Genomic DNA, 16,043 nt, shown 5'->3' with positions numbered 1-16,043 from the left:
CTGGATTTCCTGGATATTTTGGGTTAGGAGGTTTTTGCCTTTTGCATTTTCTTTGACTGTTGTGTCAATGTTCTCTATGGTGTCGTCTGCCCCTGAGATTCTCTCCTCTATCTCTTGTATTGTTGGTGATGCTTGCATCTATGACTCCTGATTTCTTTCCTAGGTTTTCTATCGCTAGGGTTGTCTCTCTTTCTGATTTCTTTATAGTTTCTTTTTCCATTTTTAGATTCTGGATGGTTTTGCTCATTTCCTTCACCTGTTTGATTGTGTTTTCCTGTAGTTCTTTAAAGGATTTTTGCAGTTCCTCTTGAAGGGCTTCAAGCTGTTTACCTGTGTTCTCCTGTATTTATTTGAGGGTGCTATTTATGTCTTTCTTAAAGTCCTGTATCATCATTATGAGAAGTGATTTTATATCTGAATCTTGCTTTTCCGGTGTGATGGTGTGTCCAGGACTTTTTATGGTGGGAGAACTGGGTTCTGATGATGCCAAGTAACCTTGGTTTGTGTTGTTTATTTTCTTATGCTTGCCCCCCGCCCCCACACCAATCTGGTTATCTCTAGTGCTACCTGCCCTTGCTAAATCTGACTGGAGCCTGTTCGTCCTGTGATCCTGGTTGTGTCAGAACTCCTAAGAGTCAAGCTGTCTCTGTGATCCTGTGGTTCTGTGATCCTGTGATCCTTGACTTGTTAGAGTACCTGGTAGTACAGCAGCTTCCTCTGGGTGTTTTGGGACTGGCTGCAGAGTTTTTGCCCAAGGCCTGCTCAGGGTACCAGCCCAGACAGAAGGGAAGGATGGAACCCGAGCCACTCTGCTGGCAGTGTTCCTGCTTGCCTGGGTCCTGCTGGTCCCAGTTACTCCCGGTATTGGGACAGATATTGGGTCCTCCTCACCTCTGATTCTGGGTGTGTCAGAGTGCCTAGGAGTTGGGCTTCCTTTGGGTGTTGTGGGATTGGCTGTGGAGCTTGTGCCCAAGGTCTGCTCAGGACACCATCCCAGAGAGACTTGAAGGAACCTGAGCTACTGGAAATGAGATATTTTTAAACAGAGAGCAAAATAATAAAATACAGGTGACATGAAAGCAGAAGCAGGGACTATTTGGGTGAGGTAGAGAAACAGCAAGAGTAATATAGGAAGTATAGGGGAAAGGGACAAATAAGAACAAAGGAAAATGACACACATACATGAAAATACCACAATGAATCACATCAGTTGTATTATATCATAATGTGAATACACTTTAAGAAATTGTGTAGGTACCTAAATACATATTTTTAAAGGAAATTGTTGTAGACCCTCTCAACTTCAGTTGTCATGGAATATCTTGTTTTCTCCATCTGTGGTAATTGAGAGTTTTTGCTGGGTATAGTAGTCTGGGCTAGCATTTGTGTTCTTGTAGGGTCTGTATGACATCTTCCCAGGATCTTCTAGCTTTCATAGTCTCTGGTGAGAAGTCTGGTGTAATTCTGATAGGACTGCCTTTATATGTTACTTGCCTTTTTTCCTTACTGCTTTTAGTATTTTTTCTTTTTGTGTGTGTGTATTTGGTGTTTTGATTATTTTGTGAAGGGAGGAATTTCTTTTCTGGTCCAGTCTATTTGGATTTCTGTAAGCTTCTTATATGTTCATGTGCATCTCATTCTTTAGGTTAGAGAAAATTTTCTTCTATAATTTTGTTGAAGATATTTACTGGCCCTTTAAGTTGGGAATCTTCACTCTCTTCTATGCCTATTACCCTTAGGTTTAATCTTGTCATTGTGTCCTGAATGTTTTGGGTTAAGAGCTTTTTGCATTTTGCATTTTCTTTGACTGTTGTGTCAATGTTTTCTATGGTGTCTTCTGCCCCTGACATTCTCTCTTTTATCTCTTGTATTCTCTTGGTGATGCTTGTCTTTATGACTCCTGATCTCTTTCCCAGGTTTTCTATGTCTAGAGTTGTCTCCTTTTGTGATTTCTTTATTGTTTTTATTTCCATTTTTAGATGCTGGATGGCTTTGCTCATTTCCTTCACCTGTTTGATTGTGTTTTCCTGTAGTTCTTTAAGGGATTTTTGTGTTTCCTCTTTAAGGGCTTTCACCTGTTTACCTGTATTCACCTGTATTTCTTCATGGGAGTTGTTCATGTCCTTTTTAAAGTCCTCTATCACCATCATGAGATGTGATTTTAAATTAGAGTCTTGCGTTTCTCATGTATTGGGGCATCCAGGGCTTGCTGTGGTGGGAAACTGGGTTCTGATGATGCTAAGTAGCCTTGGTTTCTGTTGCTTATGTTCTTGCACTTGCCTCTTGCCATCTGTTTATCTGTGGTGTTAGCTGTTCTTGCTGTCTCTGACTGTGGCTTGTCCCTCCTGTATGCCTGTGTGTCAGTACTCCTGGGAGGCCAGCTCTCTCTAGATGGAATTTGGGTATGGAGAGCTGTGGCACAGGGTCAGCTCCAGATTCCTACTCTTTGGGATTTAATAAATTCTGCTTTGTTTATTACTTTCATTGCAGCTATTTTTCCTTAATTTCCATCTTAAAGTTATTTGAAGCCCATTCTCACCCACAGTGGTCCCCCACTAACCACCACTCTTCCTGCCTGGTGTGGCTTGCTAGCTCGATGTCTGACCAGTCCTCAGGTATATGATGTAAGTAAAGCCTGTAGGAGCTACTTAAGGGGTACTTTCTTTCTTAGGAAGAAATGCCACCAGATCCGTCAATTTTGCTCATCAAATACAGTCGGAAATGGTATGTGTGTGTATTTGTTCAATTGTCTTGCACAATAACAAGAAAACCTTTTGACAGGGTTATAAATATGGGAAGTTGTGGTTGGGAATGCAAGTGACCAGATTATAATTTAAGCAATGACATGCTACTGAAGAACAATATAGCACTAAACCCATCTTCTTATCTGTGAGGCCTACTAGTGCTAGCTGCCATGAGGGTTAAGTAAGGTTCATCATGGTATACCATAAACCACAAGGTAGCACACCAAATTCAAGATTTCCTTGCAAGTAGTTTATTTATGGTGGCCTGGTTAGGTCCTGCCTTACCTTCTTCCAGTGCTAGAAATGGAGTCATCACAGTTAAGAAAAAAATGCTCCTGCTGTGGATGCGTTAGGCTTAGGACTCACCTTGAGCTCCCAATGTGGCTGGTAGAACAGATAGGTAGAAGAGCAAGCAGTTGTCTACAATGAAGTAGTAGAAAGGAAGACAGACATTCCTTCTCTTCCATCTCTCTTCCACCATTCCAAGATGTCCTTACCCTGAGGGAAAATAGCTTCTTAGATTTATGTTCAGCCTCATAGCTGCCAAAGGCTTGTTTCATTCCCAGCACATTGCAAAGGAGCAAATGCTGCAGCAATATAGTGAGGAGAGTACAATCTTAGGGGTAACTCAGGCTGTCTGTGGCCTTGAGATTAGTAATTGACAAAACAGACTTTAAGTTGTGTCTCCAAATCTGCAGTTGATTTAACCAATGATGAGAAATCAGAAGGCCACCCCACAGTTTGAGGGAGAAGATCCCTCTAGAAGTTCAAATAGGTCAGTGGGGTCAGGAAAGGTGGCACACACTCATAGAAAGGGGTATGCATGCCATAGTTGGGATTTTAGATAAGGGCAGCTGTACCCAAAGACCCAGGATGAAAGCAGCAATTTCTGTTTTTTTTTTTTTTTTTATAATTCTTTTAAGATTTATTTTATTTATATGAGTATAGTGTTGCTGTCTTCAGACACACCAGAAGAGGACATTGGATCAAGTTACAGATGGTAGTGAGCCACTATGTGGTTGCTGGGAGTTGAACTCAGGACCTTTGGATGAGCAGTCAGCACTCTCAACCATTGAGCCTTCTCTCCAGCCCCAGCAGTTTCTTAAATGTTATACTCTTCCTTTGAGAACAAAGGTTACATATACCAAGTCACAGTGCATCTGAAATCCAATGCTGTTGTGTAGTGTGTGCTCCTTCTCACCCCCCATAGAGGAGGACAACCACTGAAAATATGATAGAGAGGCTGTCAGTAAGTGCCTGCCATTCAAGCATGAGGAATTAAGTTTGTATCCCCAGCACTCACATAAAAAGCTGGGCATGGAGGTGCATATATGTAACCCTACCCCTAGAATTCAGTGGTATGATAAGCTAATTAAAAAATGGATTCCAGGTTCAGTGAGAGGCCCTGTTTCAAAAGGTAAGGTAGAGAGCAATTGAAGATCGACCACTGGCCTCCATGTGCAGGTGCATGCATATATGCACATACCTACACATACATGCAGTACAAATGCATAGGCACAGGTGTCAGAACTTTGTACCTGTAAAGAAGCTGGGCTGTCTCTTTGGGAGAGTGGGTTGTGCCAAGGAGTGGGTTGTGCCATGGAAGAATGTAATTATGCCTCAGTCTTTTCCTCATGTTTTCACCTGCTGTGTCTTAAAGGTGTTGGAGCCTTTCAGTACCCCATCTCCTTTTGCCCTGTACAAGCAAAACTTCTTTTGTGACTCCTGGAATCGACTACTTCAAGTTACAAGAAAATAGGCCTTTGGGAATGTAGTTCAATGGAAGAATAAATACCTGGTGGTTATGAAACCCTGGGTTCCATTCCCAGCCCAGGGGGAAAAATACAAAATGCTGTGATGGGGACATTTAAACCAAATGTTTGAGCCATTAAAAAAATCCTCCTGTAATCTGAAGCTTACTAATTGTTCCCTTGCTTAGAGATTAGGGATGTGCAGACTAGAATGATGACAGTATAAGCTCATAAAGATTCAGTCATGTGAATCAAGACATGTACAAACTCAGTCATGTACATCAAGTATGTCTCTCACCATTTGAAGAGACTACTCAAGGTTTGGTCTAGGACTAATGTTTGGGCTCTGGGGTTCACACACCCATCCAATCTTGAACCACCAAGGGAAGAGCCACCCTTACTGCTGTTGCTGTTCATTTGGACTGATGTTCTTCTGCCCAGCATCTCAGCTCCCTCCAGATATGTCAAGGCCTCCTGTTAAGTGAAAGCAAAGCCTTTACAGTGTCAATTGAAGAATCCAAAGTTGAGAGAGATAAAGGGGCTTTCTCTAGTTAGTGCCAGGGGAGGGCTGCTGACTGGGTGGGTCTTGTGGCTATTTGACAGCTGTTTTATCCCATCACCTATAGTATATTTTTAATTGGTGAAATTTACTTGGAGAGCCCCAAGGTCTTCATCATCCATTATTTCCACTCTAACCCTAACTCATGTATGTCCCAAATATACCCTATACATATAGCCTAGAGTTAATTATATATTTATAATAACTTCATACACAAAGCAAAATTTGAAAGTATGAAACTTGTGGCATCATGTCATAGTCATGATATAACCTGTATTTTGTACAATTAATATAAACTATAAAAAAGTGGAGACAGTACTCAAAAAGTAGTGTGCCCTTTATAGGTAAGGAGCTTATCTGAGGTTTCCAGCAGGTATTTAATAGAGGCTCAGTAAAGTGCACACTCGCTTCATTCATTCACTCATACAGCTGACGCTATGGAGACAATAGAGGGAAAACAAGGAAGAAATCCTCACTGTGGCTTCCCTTTCCATTTTGGACTACTGGAAGGGCTTGTTCATATAAAAACGGACAGTAGGCCCACCTCAAAGGTCTGCTCAGATAGGAAAGAGAGAATGAAGCTGGCCTGCTTGCTTCTTTTAGACACTGAAATCTAAGCTGCTTCTGGTATTCTAAGTCATGGCTCAGGGAGCATTGCCTTGATTGAAAAACTCTAGTTATATATATATATATATATATATATAAATATATATATAGTGACCATACCAATGGCATAGGCAGACAGGGTTCATAAAATCCTTTTTCAAGAAAAAGATTTTTAATGCATATATGTATTTGTGTGCTTGAGTATGTGTGTATATGTTTATGACCAAATGTGTGCAGGTATCCACAGGGGCCAGAGAGGGTTTTGTATTCCCTAGAACTGGAATCACAGGCAGCTGTGAATTGCCTAATTTGGGTACTAGGAATCGAACCTGGATTCTCTGTAAAAGCAGCAAGTGTTCTTAACTTGTGCACCATCACTGCAGCCTCCTCAATCTTTGTTTTGATATAAGAATTAGGTTGGCCACAGCTCTGAAAAAATCTCAGGTTCCCCTTTTGTTGACTGTACCTTTCAGAATCAAGAGCCACTGAGAGAAGAAGACTCTGATTTCATCCTGACGGAAGGTGACCTCACCTTGACCTATGGAGATAGCACCGTGACAGCAAATGGCTCCTCAAGCTCCTACACAGCCTCCACAAGTCTTGAGTGTGGTCGGAGAACAAAAAGCAGCTCTGAGGAAGTGCTTGAGCGAGACCTGGGAATGGGAGACCAGAAGGTTTCCAGCCGGGGAACCCCCCTTGTGTTTCCACTGCAGGAAAATGCATGACTTATCTGTAAATCCGAGGGATCAGGGAGGCTCTCAGAAGGGTGATGATGGCCAAATGCCCCAGTGTGTTTGATGTGTTGCATTGACCATGTTAAAACTAATGCTTCTATTTCAATGGGGCCTGAAACTATCTTACCACTCAAAACTTAACCCAAGACTCAGATGGTAAAGCTGAAATGTCTCTAAATTAAAGACAAATGCAGACCTATTCCCACTTTTTCACATAGTAGTACACTATTTCAGAGTTAAACAAAACAACAGCATGCTTTAATGGCATCTCACTTCATCCTCCTGTAGTATCTGAGCATGGTGGGCCAGGTAAGGGGCTTCATCGCTATGCTATAGTGCCAGTCTAGCTGGCTCAAGAAACATCAAGTCGGGAGAACAAGTTAGACAAATGACAGTGAAGAAAAGAAACTGAGATCAGAATTCCAATGGTGCCAGATGCTGGCGTTGCACCAGATGGTGGAGCCTCTGGCTCTGAAGACTTAACACAGCTACATCCTCCTGTCACAGTCTTGCCTGTTCTACTTGTGTTGCTCCTAGACTGAGGATTAGGAAGTGTGTCCATAGGCTGGGGCCTTAGCTCAGTTGGAGAGTAAGCTCACCCGACCCTGGGTTCCATCCCCAGTACTGCAAAACGTGTATGTGTGTGCACAGGGGTTTTCCAAGAGCATTTCAATATGGGAGGTGGGGTAAGTCTAGTTCCTTCTCTGGGAATTTCTATAAAAGAGTTACTGAAATGTTTAGAACCAAAGCAAAATCATGTTCTGTTCTGTTTTAATTAAACTGAGAGGTACTGGGAAACTGCTGATGATACCACAGCAGTACTCACTTGTCAAAGCTACCATGTGAGCCCACTGCCTAGAAGGTAACTGATAGGGACTGAGGCGTGTTCACCACAGGGTTTAAGATAGCATGGATATTGCTGTTATCTGGGGGAAGAAAAGGCATCAAGAAACAGAAGTGGCCATAGACTATAGTTTGAGAAAAAAGATTTTAACATGAAAAGAGTAACTTGCAAAGAAAAGATGGAAGTCATTATTTTATTTTACATACATTTTGCTTTAAAACATTCAAAAGTAATTCTAAAATCACACTACGTAAAATATAAAACTTGCTTTGTTATAAATTATAAAAAAAAATGTGTGTTCAAGTAAATGCTGAGTTTTCAATGCCAACTATCTTTAGGACAAAAACTTCAATACTTAAAATAATTACTTTCCCACTGGTACTATTTTCAACACCTAGAAGATGAAAATTATTCTGGTGCTTTGTTTCAACCTGAATTTTTGTTACTGAAAATACATATCCAAAGCCTTTTAAATGAGTTAGTATTTCTGCTCTTTCAGGATAGACAGTAAAGTCCAAAAACAAAACAAGTAAGCAACAAACAAAAAACCCCAAATCTGACTTTTTAAAACTATTAGGTAACTGGTATTTTGACCACACCTTCTTTTGTGAAATTTGATAACTCCAGGAATCAAAGATGAGTTATCTCCTTGTGTATGAGTTGGTGTTGGTCAAGGAACATCCACTGTAGCAACCTTCCTGTGGGCCAGGTCTTGTTGCCATGTTCCACTTCTGAGTTTTGAACCTTTTTTCCCAGCCTGACTTTGTTTACTCTCTTCAGGAATTATGTTTGATATATTCAGCTATGTTCCGATAGATAGGATCATGTCTGCCTAAAGTCTGAAGTAGAAGATGAAGCAGGACCAGGTTTAGTCAGATTCATCCTGCAGACTGGAGAACTTCTGGACACACTTTGCTGTAAACAATGAACTGCCCTAAGATTTTTCAAATCAGAGTTTCTCCAGAAAGCGCTACAAAGCTTCATATCATCTGATGTCTAGTAGTCAAAGACAGAACTATTTTTAAAATATTGCTTTAACCAACTGGCTTTTTCTTCAATCCTAGATGAAATCCTGCTTCTGTAAAGCTTCTTTGTGTAAAAGTTCTTTTCATGGTGGTGAAGTAGTTAGTAGCAGCATCACAAGCAGCAGTGAGCAGCTGCTGGAAATGCTGCTCTTTTGATAATTTCTTTCCATTGCTGAATCTCTAACTCTAGCTTCCTGAGTTTCTTGAATGCTCATAGTCTTTTCATGAAAATACAGCTTCATCATTCAGATCTTCTTAGCATACATTGTGTGACTTGGTTATCAAGTTTTCTATATGACTTCAATATTCTCCACCATTTCCCTTGTGTACTTTAAAGATGCTCTCTCAAGATTTTATGGGAAAGGCCCCACAAAGTCTGTTCATCTCCCTAGTGTGGTCTACTGTCACATAATTTCCTCTATCAATCATCTGCTGTTTCTCTGTGTTTCCTTTTGAGGGGAAGAAATTCAGCATTCTCCATTAGAATTGGTTGCTGATGATATTCATAATCATTCAGATGAATAGTTTTTTCTTTGTACCTCACTTCTGTTTTTCCCATTCTCTGGGAGCCTATGTTTACATCCGTTCTCCTCAAAGAATTCGTAATGGCTGTGGTTAATTTTTATTCTTCTCATTCATAATAAGTTGATGAGGACAGGCCTTTATATAGTCATGCTCTTGTTCTTTATATAGTTGTACTGAGTCACTAACATGACTTAGTAAATTCTGTACATCATCTTTCTCCCATTTCAGTAGATTCTTGTTCCTTCATCATAAACCCCCTTCCCCTGAAGTCTAGTACTTCTCTCCTGGAGGATTCTAGTTGCTCCCTGAGTTGCTTAGCAGGTCTGCAGATGACCCACAGCACCTCCTAGCTTCAGATTCTGTGTGTTTTTACATTTTCCCAAGTTACAAGGTTTCTCCTGTGAGGGACAAGTTGCTCACCCAGAGAGTCTAAGACAGAAACTATACTTTATTCTTTCTTTGTTCTTTCACTCTTGGATTCTCCATGTAATTAATGAAAACTAAAAGTAGTAGTCAACTCTTGATCAAGATATGCATGGAACAATAATCGCTTCTGTGTATACTAAATAAGAAAGGCATTTGCCATTGAGAATAAGCGTGCTTGAGACATCTTTATTTCCTAGGTATACTAAAAGATATATTTGCTTTCTGCCATCAGACCTGGAACTACTCATCCACTCTCCATCATTGGGGTATCTGATGAGCCCATTATAGCAATGAAACTCTTATAACAGCTGCTGTGATGCAAACATCAAGGCCCCAGAGCTGAAGAGTCAGTACCAAGCAGCGCAGGCACCAAAGGAAACAGTACACACTGGAGCTGCTTGCTCCTCTAGCATTGTGGACTTCTATTCTGCCTGATAACGCCAGCTGTGCTCCATAGAAGTCTTAAGACCTATGTAGAACTTCAGACATTGAACTGATGCATACATCCAATATTAGTTGCTACATGAGGAAAAGGGATCAAGTAATAGAACATAACCTGGTAGAAAGTTCTGTCTTCTAAAAGTTTAGAAATTCGTGTGTCTTAATGCTGAGTGCCATGCAAAAAGAGGTCATTTTCTTGTTAGAGAGGCTACTGCACCAGCTTAATATGGACATAGTTTGAAATGTATGTAAATTTTAGTTTAAATTTCTTTCTGGATGAGCTATCATACATTACCTACTCTTAAAGTAGGTAAAGTATTGAGAGAAATCTTGGAAAGAGTTTCTTCCCATGTCTTACAGTGCTAGCAATTTTGGTTACCTAGTTTCTAAAAGATGCTTTTATAACATGGTGTGGTTATCCTTGTTGCATACAGAAAAGAATAGTGCCCCACAAACACTAGGACATCACTAGTGATATTGCCTATTTAACCCTCTTAGCAGCCTAGTCTTAGCATAATCCTGTTGTGTTTCTCTTAAAGGGTCTTATAACCTTCATTACATTGACATTGTAAAATATGAAAACATTGATATTTGCCAAGACAAAAAGAAAACTAGGATTTTGCTTATTTGAGTCTTTGTTCAGTGAATGAAAGTGAATTATTTTGAAACATGGTCCTGATCCTTGCTTACAAAATGTGGAGACTCACCCTGACTTCCCAGGAGTCCTGCAAAGGTGAAGCTACTTGTAGAAGAGGTTCTATACTGAAGTGTTGTCTCTATATTGCATGAAGAAAAGTAGGATACCACAAAGCCCAGAAACTGCCTACTTTGAAGCCAGCTGTCTGGAACCAGACTAGAGTTGCTGAGTAATGGTCAGGTTTGTCTGAGAAAGTCATCCAAGTCATCCTTCACACCTGTTCATTCTGAGTTGAGGGAGATGATAGCTAATGGAATGCAGAAGGGTTGAGAGCCTTTTGGATAAAGAAGCTTAGTTGAATGAATGACCAACTAAGTGATTGTTTATTTTGTAATTGTTAGTCCAAAAAAAAACCTAAACTGATTTCTAATGCAGACTAGGCCACTGTAGAACTTTTGTGCTCATTTTTGAGAATTCAAGGTTGGCTTTCATATGAAAATAGACTTGAAGGAGAGAGTAGGGTGATTCGTGTATTCACATAGAGAACTTTCAAACTTGTCATCTTCATTCCAACTTGAGGGTAGGAAAGGGAGGATTTGTCTTGACTAATCAAGCTTCTGAGTAGTCAGACACAAAGGATGCTGGGAAGCTGTCATTTCAGTTCAATATGGAATTAAATTAGTAGTCCATTTTTGTGGTCAAACTTTGTCTTATTAGTCCCCATGTCTTATTCCACAGAATAAGAATAGCCTCATTTACTGCTAGCAGCATGGGCAAGGGTGTCATTGTCATCACATACTGGCAGTGGTATAGCTTTGACAGAGAGAACATAAAAACCCATTCATTTCTTTTCATAGTCCTTCTGTGGGAACTACTTGGAAATCCTAAGCTTTCCTAGAGAAGGAAATCCCACACTTAAAGAAGGTTATGTGTTTCTTTCTAGCAACACCATAGACTAGGCATATCAACTCCAATCATCCAGGGTACTTCTTAGGGTGACCATGATGCCTTGGAGCCAAACAAATCACACTATGATATCAAGTGTCTCATCAAGCAAACAGCAAGTTGGATCCCTGGGTTGGATCCCCTAGACCTCTAAATGCCTTGTGGTCCCATAGACAAATCTCTTTTGAGAAAAAAAAAAAAAACATTGTCTCAGCTGTAAGTGAGCAAGTCCATCCAGGGCAAAGATCTGCCTCATATTTGCTCTAGCATAGCCTCTCTTTTGGCTTGTCCCCAGTGGAAGTGGATGTAATCATGTCATTTATTTAATGTGAACCACTAGTTCCCAGCTACAGAGACACCACTGAGATCAGAAGACAATTGTGCAACTTACCAGAGGTACAGACCATCCTCCTGTAACCTGCCTTATTCTTAGTATGAATTCTAAGAGAATAAAAGCAGTCAAGAGCTGACAGCACTATCTATCTAAAATGTCATCTTCAGGAAGAGCTGCTAGGGTGGCACTTTGCTGAGGTGATACTTATAGTGGGGCACATGGGTTTGACAGTCTCACACCTACCTTTTGATGATGACTCAATTAAAGTGGGGCAGGCCATCTCCTGTGTGTTGAATGAGAACTCTTTTGTTGTTTCTAAGTGAGACTCTAGTAGCCAAGAGTTTACTTTAGAAACAACACATCTGAATGCTGCCTTTATCTCTTTGATACCTAAAATTATCCCCCCTTAAAACCTAATTTGAACAATCCATAGACGAGTATCATAGAAATTAGTGTGCTTATGTCAAACCATAAAACCATTCTTTGACAATACTTTTAAAACAGGACCTAAAAACAAAGTTTTTCCCACTACCAGTTTTCATAGACATTTATTAAATTAGAAGATACATCTTATCACCAATTGCTGACAAATTGTGAAGAGAAAAATCAATTTTTTAAATGTTCATTTTATTCTCCTAAGCAGGGTATGCTATAACTATGGCCCATTTGGAACATATAGGCAGCCATATTTTGTCCACCCAAGCATTGGGGAGCATTACAAAGAGGGTCTGTTTGCTGTGCTGCTTTTAGAGAAGGCCTGAAGTAGAGATGAGAGTACACAGCACAGGACATCATCTTCTCACATCACCATTAGAAGGAAACAAGAGAATATTTAAATATCCCAGTCTACCTTCAACTCTTGGTCAGTGGAAATTTGTCTGGACCTGTGTATGCTGACAAAACAAAACAAAACAAAAAAACAAAACCCTGAAACTGAAAAGGAAACAGAGACTTGCATGACGCACTGAAGGTTTGTGGTTGAAAGCACTTTCAGAAACCAACTGTCCTGGTATTCATGGATAACTACCTGCATGGGTATCTGGTCTCTGACTGATGATTCTAGTTGTAGGCCTTGGAGGAACAGAGGATGCTTTTCTGTTTTGTGGGTAGTCAATCTGTGGATGTATACGTTAAATAAAAGCACTCATTTAAAGTGTAATTTCACAGTAGGAACATTACCTCCTAGGTTTTCTTTACTTTTTAACCTAAATCCACCTAATCCTCCTTTTTGTGGGGCATGTTTTACTATGCCCACTAAAATAATTAAATGAGAAGACCATAAAGATTCATTGACTATTTGGAAAGAAATTTCCTAAAGTAGAATAGGGAGAATTTAACATGCAATGATGGGACTTTTGGGGGGAACTTTTATAGAGAGCTGACATAGTGTATTTGGGAAGAATTTTATAGAAGATAAAGTGTGTTTTAACTGTGAAAATTAAGGACATGGAATCATTTGCAACCTTTATGTGCAATAGGGAAACTGCAGCAAGAACCTTGCTGTGCTCACTGCCCCTCACCGTTTACCCTCACCTTCTTAGAGCTGTTTACATTGTAAAGCTAGCCTCATGTTTCCTGTCCTTTACTGATACTTAACATGTTTTTCTCTAAGCTTTCTTTCTTTCTTTCTTTCTTTCTTTCTTTCTTTCTTTCTTTCTTTCTTTTTTTTTTTTACAAAATTCAAAATAAAAAGATTAACTGGCTGAGCTAATGAGTTTTGTGTTTTCAGAGTGTCCTCTGCTATGTGTATACAGTGGGATCTTATTTCCATCATGTTTCTTTTTCTCACTGAGCAGTTACTTCATTTTTTTAACCACTACCCTCTGGGGAATTAATTCAAATCATAGCTGGAAAGATCTACTTGGACTCTAAGCAAATCCAGCCCACAGCCTGTATTTGTAAATGAAGTCTTATTGGCATGCACTACACCAGTTGCTTAGCATGCTATCTAGACTTGCTTTATGCTACAGTGAGGGAGCTGAGGAGTCATGATACAGATTTTATCCACATAACACCTGAACTATTTACTATCTGATCTTTTAGTAAGAAAACCATTGCCAGTTCTTGAGTTGGATAATCCTAAATTTTCAGCTTTGGAATAGGTTATCTTGGGAGTGAGATGACTCAGGTTAAGAGCACTTACTGCTCTTGCAGTTCCCAGCTCCCACACAGACCAGCTTATAACCACCTGTAACTTCAGTTCCAGGAGATTCAACGACCTCTTCTGGATTATGCCAGTATTGCACAGATATGGTACACAAACTCATGCAGGCAAATACATATACACATGAAGCTTTAGGAGCAAACAAGAATAGGGTATCATTTGGACATCCTGGTACACACCTGAATGCCACACTTAGTAGACAGGAACAAGTTTAAGACCAGCTTCAACTGCACAGACAGGGTTGACACTGGGGTCTGTAAAATCAATGGCAACATCTTTTTGGGATTTTTCAGAGTTAAAAGAAACAGTTTAAACTTGGCTTTAGCCTGAGAATCCTATTGCCACTAAGAGTCTCACAGGCTTTGAGTGCAGAACCCTGAAGAATGCTCACCATGAGTTGGCAACATCAATCTGTGAGACTGAAGGGTATAAACATGACATTGTAACTTAAAGTCTTACAGGATGACTGCTAAAATTCTTGATTCTAAGTGGAGTAGAGATGGCTCAGTGGTTAGGAGCACTGGCTTCTCTTCCAGAGGACTGAGATTTGATTCCCAGCACCCATATGGAAGCTTAAAACCACCTGTAACTCCAGTTCCAAGGGATCTGACTCCTTTTCCTGGTCTTCATGGGAACTAGGCATGCAGATGGCACAAAGACATACATGTAGATAACACTCTCACACATGTAAAATACAATTTAAAAAGGAAAACTTTTGAATCCTATATATAGTTTCCTTCAATGGTTTTTATATAGAATACCATTATTGAATTCTTTACAGTTGAGCCACTTACCAAAATCTGCTTAGCCCTCCCCCTCAATCCTGTCATTAGTATGATACTACAGTCATTTAACTGCAGAGTTACAAAACCACTAGATAGAAAAATTTGAAAACAAAGTTTTAGTTTATTACAACTCTCTTACCCACCAGAGAAAATGAGCCTGATATAGCTGTCTTCTGAGAGGCTCTGCCAGTGTCCGACTAATGCAGACGTAGAGGCTCACAGTCATTCATTGGACTGAGCACAGGGCCCCCAATAAAGGAGCTAGAGAAAGGACCCAAGGAGCTGAAGGGTTTGCAGCCCCTTAGGACGAACAACAATATGAACTAACTAGTATCCTCAGAGCCCCCAGGGACTAAACCACCAACCAAGGAGTACACATGGTAGGACTCATGGCTCTAGCTGCATATGAAGCAGAGGATGGCCTAGTCGGTCATCAATGGGAGGAGAAACCCTTAGTTCTGTGAAGGTTGTATGTCTCAGTGTAGGGGAATGCCAGGGCCAGTAAGCAGGAGGGAGTGGGTTGGTGAGCAGGGTGAGGGGGAGGGAATAGGGGTTCTTTTCGGAGGGGAAACTGGGAAAGGGGATATCATTTGAAATGTAAATAAAGAAAATATCTAATAAAAAAAGAAAGTTAAAAACCAAAAAGAAAAAGAAAAAAGAAAATGGTTCTACAGGAAAACTGCTAATTGAAGGAGAGCTAGATGAAACCTTTAAGAAACAATACCAGCCAGACCTTTTATTTAATATGAAGTAATTTAATCAAGATAGACATAACTGCACTTGGCCCTTATTCACGTTGATGGTTTTGTCCAGACATCTGCTGATGTGAAATCAAACCAGATCACATCCTTTCATTATTGTGAGGATGACTTGTTGAAATGGCTCAAGCTGAGCCAAGTTCAGCCTGGGAAGTAAAGCTTTTCCTTTTTTTTTTTGTCACAAATATCCACATTGCACTGTCACTTCCTTTCTGGAAACTTCATCTCAGCCAATGCGTCTGTTATTACTTAACAGCTTGTGATGCTCCTGACCAGCAGATTTGCACAGCAGTTGGTACCAAATCAGTCCCAGTGTCTGACAGTGTGATAGATTGCCTCCACCATGCAGCCTCTCCAGTGCTGGTGCAGCATGCTGAACTCACCTGTTTATGGCCACTGGCCTGTAAGGGAAAAAGCAAAGGATATTTGACCTTTGTGGAAATCCACAGTCTGTTAAACCTTGGTGATTTAAACTACAGTTTTCTTTATCTAAGTTATATTATTGAGTATTGAGAATACATACCAAATCAGTAAGAAAATTTGACTTGAGGTGTTTAGTGAAGGTGAAGAAGAAGATAATACAGGCCCCTTTGCAAATATTGTTGTGCTTTAAACAGCTACCAAGGTGGGATGTTTGTTGAAAAGAGCTTTCTGGCACAATGCACAGCATGATGGTCACTGAAGAACGAAAGCTGACAACTAAAGGAGGAACCAGGATTGCTACAGAGATGACACAGATTTCACAGACATCCCAGTGAGGTTAAG

General features: G+C 40.2%; 2 protein-coding genes across 2 annotated transcripts in view; one reads left to right on the top strand and one right to left on the bottom strand.

Annotated features, from left to right (window-relative positions):
- Window positions 1-12,735, top strand: part of Slc9a7 (solute carrier family 9 member A7) — a 110,656-nt gene extending 97,921 nt beyond the window's left edge. The window contains exons 15-16 of the mRNA XM_031344235.1: window positions 2,519-2,624; window positions 6,134-12,735. Coding sequence (XP_031200095.1) covers window positions 2,519-2,624; window positions 6,134-6,385 — 358 coding nt within the window. The 3' untranslated portion in view covers window positions 6,386-12,735. The remainder of the gene's footprint in view (window positions 1-2,518; window positions 2,625-6,133) is intronic.
- A 2,508-nt stretch (window positions 12,736-15,243) lies between these two features.
- Chst7 (carbohydrate sulfotransferase 7) overlaps window positions 15,244-16,043 on the bottom strand; it is a 39,701-nt gene continuing 38,901 nt past the window's right edge. The window contains exon 2 of the mRNA XM_031373328.1: window positions 15,244-15,679. The gene's annotated coding sequence lies outside the window, so the exon portion shown is untranslated. The remainder of the gene's footprint in view (window positions 15,680-16,043) is intronic.

Source organism: Mastomys coucha, chromosome X (genome assembly GCF_008632895.1).
Source record: "Mastomys coucha isolate ucsf_1 chromosome X, UCSF_Mcou_1, whole genome shotgun sequence".
NCBI classification, from domain to species: domain Eukaryota; kingdom Metazoa; phylum Chordata; class Mammalia; order Rodentia; family Muridae; genus Mastomys; species Mastomys coucha.
Note: the sequence above shows the minus strand (reverse complement) of the source record. Positions and strands in the feature narration are given on the sequence as shown.